General features: G+C 50.9%; 1 protein-coding gene across 3 annotated transcripts in view; it reads right to left on the bottom strand.

Annotated features, from left to right (window-relative positions):
• The window catches only part of LOC143676046 (uncharacterized), a 49265-nt gene extending 40788 nt beyond the window's left edge, over positions 1 to 8477 (bottom strand). For all 3 annotated transcript variants that reach the window (XR_013171781.1, XR_013171780.1, XM_077151873.1), the window contains exons 1-2: positions 8324 to 8477; positions 6265 to 6357 (exon numbers count right to left, since the gene is read on the bottom strand). Coding sequence is in view for 1 of the 3 variants with exons in the window: in XM_077151873.1 (XP_077007988.1) it covers positions 6265 to 6357; positions 8324 to 8381 (151 nt within the window). In the remaining 2 variants the exon portion in view is untranslated. The remainder of the gene's footprint in view (positions 1 to 6264; positions 6358 to 8323) is intronic.
• Between the last annotated feature and the right edge of the window lie 625 nt (positions 8478 to 9102).

The raw sequence follows: 9102 nt of genomic DNA on the forward strand, positions 1-9102 counted from the left end.
TATTTTGAAAGATACCTACATTTCTGGGCTGGGTGCCATGCTCTCTGGACGGTCTGTTGACCTCTAATGCCATGGAACCCAGATGGTGACTCAGTTCCTGGCCAGTTGACTGGCACTGAAATGCACATTTGCTCTTGTGTTTGCACCAGAAAAGGAGGGCTTGTGCATTTCCTTCAGGAGCCATGGAAGGTTCACTGGCCCTTCTTGCTTCTCCCATGTACAATAAACTGACAACCCTGAAGTAGTGTGACCTCGACTTCTTAGTTGAATGGCCACATGAGAGCTGGTATCCCATTCTCCAATCAACACAATATATGAAAGAACCAATCCTCAGCTCCCAAGCTGGAAGAAAACAGGATTTAATAAAATATTTAAGGCTAGCGTTTGCTATTTACAATAAATATATGCTATCCCTCTCAAATAGGTACTTTTTTTGGTCTTTGATATAAAAATTCAATAACCAGCCACCTCCCTAATATGCCCCCCTACTAACTCTGTCTCCAGTGTCCTCACAAACCCAAGGAAGTAGTGGCATGTGGTCCTTGAAGAAATTCAGCATCCATGAGACCCAGCTGAGCCCTTTCTCACTCACTGGGTAAAGCCTTGGCTGAGAGAAGAGACCCTCTCTGTCCCACAAAGATGAGAGGAGGCAGAGAAGCTGTCACTCCTAGTAGGTCCTGGTGGAGAATGTGCAGCGCAGACTGAGAAAGCTGCAGTGAAGAGAGGCAGGACCGGGACCTGGGAAGGCCATGGGTAGGGATCCAGGGGCCCGAGGAGAGTGCAGTTCTCCTAAGGCAGCAAGTGTTCCAAGGGAGTCTAAGTCAGCCTGTCAAGAGGCAAGGTCATGCCAGGGAGGAGGAGAGGTTCAGGGCTGAAACTGGAACGGGGTCAGGGAGGCCCTAGTTGGCTAGTTGGCAGGGATGGACCTCGCTGGCTTGCTTATTTTTACTGGGAATAGCTAAGCCACCCAACCAGCTAGATCTGGGCAAGGTGATCTTGAGGGCTGGCAGGCTTAGGGCCACTTAAATCTGCCTCTTGGTAACTTGAGCCCCTTGTCCTTCCTGTGAAGAGTTGAGTGGGCTCTCTTCTTCATCTTGGTCCCCATGGGGAAGGTCTGCTTAGTTAGGAGGAAATTATAATTCCCTGAAGGGTCCATGCCATAAAAGACATTTGCATTGTCAGGAATCTTCAGCCCTGGTGAGGAGTGACAGAGGGGCAGTCAGCTGTGCCTGTAGGGGTTCCCAAACCACTCTGCTCTTTGTGCAGTACACAAGGCTGGGCCTGTGCCAGAGACACAAGTCCCCCAGTTCAGCTCCAGAACCACCAAAGACTCCTTGGGATGATACCTGCCCAAAGGCAAAACTCAAGAAGCACTGAACCCAATAAATCTTGTTAATCAATGACTTTGACTCCACCCTGGCCTAGAGCTGTCAGAGGGTCCTCCCATCTGCACACTCTGCTTCCCAGTCCCAAATGCCTTCACTGCTGGGGATCTCAGAGCTGGAAGAAGTCTTCTAGAATGCAGTCATCCCCCTTGAATCTTGCACTCTTTGAGACGAGGTGACTGAGGTCCAAGGCATGGCAGGCCAAGCCCAGGCCTCCTAAGCAGGGGCCTCCATGCCCTGGGGTCCCTCAAGTGAGCACTAACTTCCTCTCTGATCCTGTTTTCCACCTGTCTGCTCCAGCCTAGAGTCTGCTATATTATAATGCTGGCCAGACTTTCTGCTCCTGCCTCGACTGTATGGCTCCTTCTTTAGGACCTTATCCCCTCTCTAGGCCTTGGTCTTCCTTTTCTGAAAGACAGGATCCCACCTACCCCAACCATCTCATCAGAATGGGTACTGGAAGATAAGGGAGAAAACAGCACACAGGGAGTCAGAGCATATTCCCTAGGCTAATGTTCAAGAAGATGTAAGCAGCTCACCAAAAATAAAATAACATTTCCCTTTATGAAGCATGGATAGGCTATATGCTCTCCCATGGCTTGTTTTCCTTCTCCACTGGGGATGAGAAACAGGCACAGAGGGCATGAGTAACAGCACCTTTGGCCCAGACCCGAGGCTGCCTGGTTCTGAGTCACTGCAGTGAATACTGAGTTGGCTCCCTGGAGCCTCCAAAGGGGATCAAGAGGATTTGTTTTTTTCTCGCATCATAAAACATGTATTTTAATATTTGTTATTGATGTCTGCAGCCTCATGATTGTTTGGGAAGCACAGCTCATCCCGTCTTGGCTAGAGGATGCCCTGCCAGTGGAGACCAGGGGCCAAGTAGAGAGACCTTTGTCTTGGATCTCAGTCATGTCAGCTCTGTACTAGGTCTCCACTGCCTGAGTTCTATCCAGGAAAGACACATGACCAGAGATGAAAGTGGCAAGGTGAAGTCCCGGTGGGCACCGAGGGCACTGAAATGCTGAACACCACCATTTTTCAAGGTTTTCTTGGGCAGACACCCTTGGTGGCTGGGGTTAGGAGGAGAGTGTTGAGGGTGCCCCCTCACAGAAGACCTCTTGGATGAGCCCCATGACTTACTTCGGTCTTCTGAAATTATTTGTACCTGCTTGTAGTCCTCTGGTGCCTCCTCCTCCAGGTGGGACTTGTCAATGGCTTTGTGAATCATAGCCAGAGCCCTGTCATGGCAGGTCATCTGGGCATGTTGTGGGACAGGCCATCAGGGCATGGGTCCTGGAGCCAACTCCCACAAGGGCAGTGGTTGGGGCCCCTGTGGAGCTCTCTCAGTGAGGAACACAGGACTCTGAGACTCCAGTTGGGCCTGGGTGTATAGGGGCCCTGCTGCCCTCTTCTGCTCCCTCATGAGACCTCCATGGAATGAGTGGGGTGGGTCTTTCTAATCATTCCATCCCCATTTCCTAGATGAACTGCATGTCTCTCTTATTACAGCTTCCTCCCCTAGGGCAAAGCCCCTTCCCTCTGGGTCCTTGGCTTACTGAGCTCCTACCAGCTTCCAGGGCCTCAGGGACAGAGCCCAGCATACAGGAGGGTGCCAGGGACAGATATGACTAGTCTCTGCCAGCTCCTCCCACAACTCCTTGGCCATCTTTTTTCTCCTCAGGATTTGTCCTCCTGAATAGACTCCTCCAGAATAACAGTATGAGTGATTCCAAGAACAGACATCCAGTCTAAGCATGGATGTCAGAAAGGAGGAGGAACTGCCCACAGGCCTACTATGCACCAAGTATGTGCTAGTTCAGGGGACACATTCCAGGTGACTCACCCAGAGTGCCTGGGCACAAGCAGGGCTCAGACAAAGGGTTATAAAAGTGACAGCTTAGGTATAACCACACAAGCTCTGTGTGTTGAGTGAAATGCAGAGCAGAACAGAGCAGTTGCATAGCATGGCATCTCAGGCAGCTTTTGTGCAGGTGGAGTCTGAGGTGGCTCCACCAGCAGATCTATCTAGAATCTGTTCCCCTTGTGGCCATTTCCCTGGGTCAGTTTCTATTCTCCACACCTGGGTGGCAGCAGCATCTCTTAAATGGCTTCCCTGGGTCTATCCTAACCAGGGTTCAATGTGATTCAGCACTTGAAGTCTCTCTGACCTCTCTCAAGCTCCCTGACACCTGCTCCTTCACCTTTGACCTTCTGAACACATCTCAGTTGGCCAGGCACATGTTGAGCTTGGAGCTTTTCAGCCTGTCCTTTCCTGGCTTTCCTCCCAGGGGCTTCCAGTGAGGTCTTTCCAAGCTGATCAACCTCACGATGGAAACCTCAGATCTGCGTCTACCATCTTTCGCCCTGACCAATGCCTGTCTTTATTACTTCAGGATCTGCTTGAGTGTCTGTCCTTCCCAACCCCTTAGCTTGTTAGCTCCAAGAGGGCAGGAAGAGAACATGTCAATCATTCTGCTTTCGCTGTCTGTCCAGTGAGGGGCACCTGGGGTGGCTCACCAGGATGCGCTTATAAATGGTGCCATTGTCCCCATCCAGGCTGACATAGATGATGCAAGAGTCGCCTACCTGCTTGTTGTAGGGCAACAATGAGCCAGAGGGCCTGTGGGGGCTCAGAGGTGCCCCAAGTGGCAGACAGGCCAAGCAGAAGGCCATGTGTCTGGAGGCTGAGGTGACACCCGTGACTCCAGGCATGACAGGGAGGTCAACTCCCCAAACTGTGGAGGGACGTTAAGATCAGGTTCAACGCTGGAGCCTACAGGACACTTCCCAGTGAACATAGATTTCAGAGAGTTCAAGAAGCTTTGCTTTCTGACCCCTTTTGTGGGTGTGGATTGGAAATGCCAGCACTCAAAGCATGGTCAGAGGACAGACCTTCAGGGACAAGGGGCGGCCGGGCACCTGTTTCCCCTGGCCAAATGGGCATTCTGTGACAAGTCCCATGCTCATTTCCAGATCAGACTTGAAGGCATTGGCTGCATGTCCATGGAATAAAGTAACCGCGTCCCCACTGCTGAGGTCACGGCCACCCTGGACCTAGACACTGAACTGGGAGGTGCCACTGCTGCTGGGCTAGGCACTGGGTTCCTGGTGGCTGGAAACAAGGGCAGCTTAGCTGGGGTTGGCACCAGGGGCACATCCACTCCCTCTGCTCCTGGGGTCTGGGTCTTGGCTCTCAGGGGCCCCCTCCTCCACTGCATTCTCATCCAAGACCTCCCTCTTCTCAGCCTAGGATTCTCATAGTCCCTCCTGAAGGCAAATGTCCTTGATGACACCTCCACCCTGCCCCAACACCATGTGGTAGATCTACTTGATGCCCGTGAATCAAAATCACCTGGTAAAAAAGTGAAGGTGGATGGAGCGACAGAATGTCCTGCCCTGGTTAGTCTCTGAGATTCAGCCTCAGTTCTAACCACACCACATCTCTCTAGTGATGCCCCCAGTTCACCCCCAATGTTATATAGTAATTGATCAATCTCCCCTGAAAGACTGACAGCCTGAGTCTATCAGAAGAGGCCCCCCCAACGCCTTGACCAACCACCTCACCCCCTCTCTTGCTGCACTATTAGGAGAGGCCACCAGGACCAGGCCAGCACACCCAGGGCTTAAATCTATTCAGGGATCTGGGCATGAGAGCAGGAGGCCCAGGGCAGAAACGTAGGGACCTTCCAGCCTAACCATCTCTGGTGGCAGATGAAAAGACTGCAGGGTCAGCAGGAAGGGGCTCATTAGCTGTCTGATCATGGAGGGGCTGACTTCATTCTCCTCCCATGGGCACACTGGAGGCAGAGAGTGGGCCCAGTTCAGCCACTGCCTTATGTGGCTGTGAAGTCAAGAGGGAATGCTGGAAGGAATGTGGACTGCGGCTTCTGCCCACCCTCTGCTTCCTCATTTGGAAGGTGGGCATGACACCCCAGCTCGAAGGGGTGTGGTGAGGCTCCTATGGAAGAGCTGGGCTCTTGACTCAGAGAGGTGCACTCTCCCTTAAGCCCAGCGGTCTCAACACCCCCTCCCCTGCCCTGAGTTCTCCTCACTACCTAAGAGTCTGGGAGAGCTTGAGACACCAAGTCTGAGGAGAGCATCATCAGGTGGGGAATGTGGCCTGGGGGACAACCAGTGCATGAGACGGAGGATGAGGAGCCTAAGCTCTCTGGAGTGCACCCAAGTCCCCTGCCCTGAAGTCTCTTCACTCTCAGACCCTTATCCCCAACCCAGAACTCCCACTGAGGGAGGTCTGGGACTCTCAGTCACCTCCCATCAAGAATCCGTCCCAGCCGCATGGACCACAATAGCCCTGTGAGTCACCTCCAAAGGATGGCTTTTGCAAATCACAAAACTTATGAAGCAGCTGAACCCTCTCACCCCAAATCCACCTTTAACTGGGCTCTCCCAAGTTCTTCCTTTGACTGGCTACAAACAGGACCTCTTATATACTAGCTGGTCAAACCACAATGCCAGGGTCCAGAGGATGTCACATGGAAGGACATTTCTAAATGATGACAACCCCTTTCCATTGACCCTGCTTTCTGCAGAGCCTAACATGGGGAATTGCTTTCCATGGCTCAGTTCATCTGGTTCTGACTGTGACCTAAGTAGTTTGGTCCTGCTATGACCCCACCTGCAAGAGGAGGAAACAGGCTAGAGGCTGCAATGACCTTCCCCAAACATTCAGCTCATGTGTGGCAGAACCGTCATGAGATGGAGGAGTGTCAGAAGCTCATCTTTTGGACACCTGGTCCAGGACCTGTTCGATGGAGAGGAAGGCCCAGAAATTTACCAGGAGGATGGTTATATTGGCTTGGTCACCCTTCTGGGTGGCTGGCACCAGGAACTCCATGCGTTTCTCCCAAACACCCACCTTGTTGGAGCACTTCGGGCCATTCTGTGTCCTTTTCAGTGCTGACACATTTCCACACTGGGACGGGGTACAGCAGGAGTTGGTGGGCAGCCTCTGCAATGGGAACCCAGGAGTCAGCCAGGGCTGGAGGGTGAATGTAGACCCGCCTTTTCCTAGCCCTCCCTGCCTTGGGGCAAGAAGTGGGGCAGGAGTGCATCTAGCAGAAAAAGGTCCCAGTCTCCAAATGAGAATTGAGGTGAGGGAATAATGAAATCATCAGAACCTGGCCATCATTCTGGGAGGTAAGTAACAGTAGAAACTCCCTATATCAATGCCTGGAAAGCATTTTATCCCCATGAGTCCTTACACACCACCCCCATTCATGAAATGAGGAAAACTTAAGAGGCGACTCAAGGTCAGAAGCCACAACCGTTCACACGCTGGGGCCTTGTGATCATCCCTCTATCCTGTGGAGGTGGTTTCTGCTCCAGACACAGAGGGAAAGTATCTGCTCCCATCACATTCTTCCCCACTTTGGAGGCAGTGCATGGAGAAGACGGATTATGAGAACACCTTTGATTTCATACCAACACCCGGTTTGAATGTCAAATTCAAATCGGGTGTTGGTATGCCTTAGAGGGTGTTCTGAGAACCTGAAGCCATGGTGATCCCTGTCCTGGCAAAAGGGCAAGCACCAGGAGTGTACAGGTGGAGAAAGACCCCCACAATCTGAGGACTTGAACAGAAGTCTTAGAGCAAAGCAAACCCAGATGACTGCTTGACGACTGGCTGGAACTGCAGCTCTCATGGGGCAGTTGCAAATCAAATTATTAAAGTGATTCCATTTGCCTCCCTGATACCAGATTGGTCAAAATAAGAGAATGTTCACTGTTGGGCCAGGAGGATGCAGGGAAACAGCCATGGTCAGAGACTGTTGGTGGTGGCCACTGAACTGCTGCAGCCTTGTGGAAGTTTGGTGGTTCCAGCTATTAAATTTCTACTGCATGTGTTCACCCAGCCATTCCATTCTGGGGATTCTTTACTGGGAGGCAGAAAGGGGAAGCAGACATTAGGACACACAGATGCCATTCCCTGTAGCACAGCTGAAATGGATCAAGAAAGGAATCCCTTCAAGACCTGAGAGTAGGGGGAGGCTCACCCTGTCCTCTAGGCAGGCTCCCTTCTGAAAAAAGATGCAGGAGACTCAGGCCTCAGTTCCTGGCCTGGAAGTTCAAGAGGATGTATTATGGGAGTGTATAGTTTGCACCAGAACTGATGTCATAGAGTGAGCCTCTTTCCTTTGAAGTCAAAACCACCCTCTAGAGCATGAAGATCTGTGAAGCTTGTTTAAGGTGTGGAAGGACCATCCAACTGGCTGCTCCAGGGGACACCCAGGTTCAGGAAGTAACAATAGAAAAATTGCAAAATGCAAAGAAGCTTATGGCTTAACCAGAAATGAAAACACTATTGTCATTCTTTCTCAGATGCTACAACAAAAGTGTGAAAAATGACTTTCTAGCTGGCCAAGAACAGGACTGCATGGATTGGTGGGGTGGGTGAGGGGTGGAGGCCTAGATGCCTTTGACAGTGAGACTTTGGGTAAATCATATGGCAAAGCTATGGTGGTCATCCAGGGAAGACCTGTACCTCCTGGCCTTCCCCACCTGCTTCAAGACCCTGAGGCATGCTGTTCTTACCTCTACTCACTACTGGCCTAGGTCAAGAGACTTCCTGACCATCACGGCAGGGGGAGCACTCCATGCTATCTCTGCAATCCCGATCAGGCAGACAGGTGTCTGCATACACCCCCAGTCCATGTCAAAAGGAGATGACAACTTTTGGGCCCAGAATTAACATGTTGAATGGCGGTTACCTCACCATCACCAATTGCCCTCCCATCAGCCATCTATGACTTGAGGTATGAACACAAGTGTCCATGAATTTTTCCCAACCTGGCCATGGATGACTCCATTCCTTATGCCTCCTGCACACTGAAGGGAGGAGTGATATGGAGCAGCACAAGCAGCATGACAATGCTGGCATTTCCTGAATTGTTTGACAATGGGCCACCTTGACTTACCTTTGGGAAACCCCTGACTAATGGAAGGCAGCATTGTGGTAGAGAATTGAGCCAACATCTACGTCTATTGAAAAATGTCTCATTCCTTGGTTTCCTGAGGCCGGATCCTCAAGCTCTAAGAACACAACATGAGAACATGTTCCTCTCTTGAGCATCTCTGGTAAGAGAGCTGGATAGGGGGCTGTTATGGAATCCAGTTGCCTAGTTACCAGGGTTCCAAGTTCTTTCGGGCTGTATCTCCATAGAACTGAGGTCACCTCCTTAACTGAAACTTCTCAACAGATAGGACCTCCATGAAGGCCCCTCCTGAGTCCTGACGGCTCATCCTCCTCAACCATGTCATCCTGTTAGCTAGACCCAGTTTCCACAACACATCCCTCCCCACAACTTCTTGGAAGACCGGGGTACAGACTGGGTCCCAAGCATGAGGAAAGAGAACTTGCTCCCAACATAGATAATTCTTCTTATAAATCTTGTGACCATGGTGTAGTCATTTTTACTCTCATCTCAGTTCTTCCCAGTCTCCACACCTACACAATGGGGTCATTGTATGATCTACTTCCTGGGTCATGAAGTAGATACAAGATGAAAAGTCTAAAAAATATGGCTGGTTTTAGAGTACCTAACATGCAAACAGAAATGTAAGTTATTACAAGAAGTGGTGTTCCAAAACATGAAATACTACACACAACAGGGCTGGGTGCTGACTGTGAGATCCTGGGAAAGTTAGATTTCTCCTGCTCTCTGGTGTGAAACCTTCCAATGGTTTCCCATTATGA

This window comes from Tamandua tetradactyla, chromosome 3, assembly GCF_023851605.1.
Source record: "Tamandua tetradactyla isolate mTamTet1 chromosome 3, mTamTet1.pri, whole genome shotgun sequence".
NCBI lineage: Eukaryota > Metazoa > Chordata > Mammalia > Pilosa > Myrmecophagidae > Tamandua > Tamandua tetradactyla.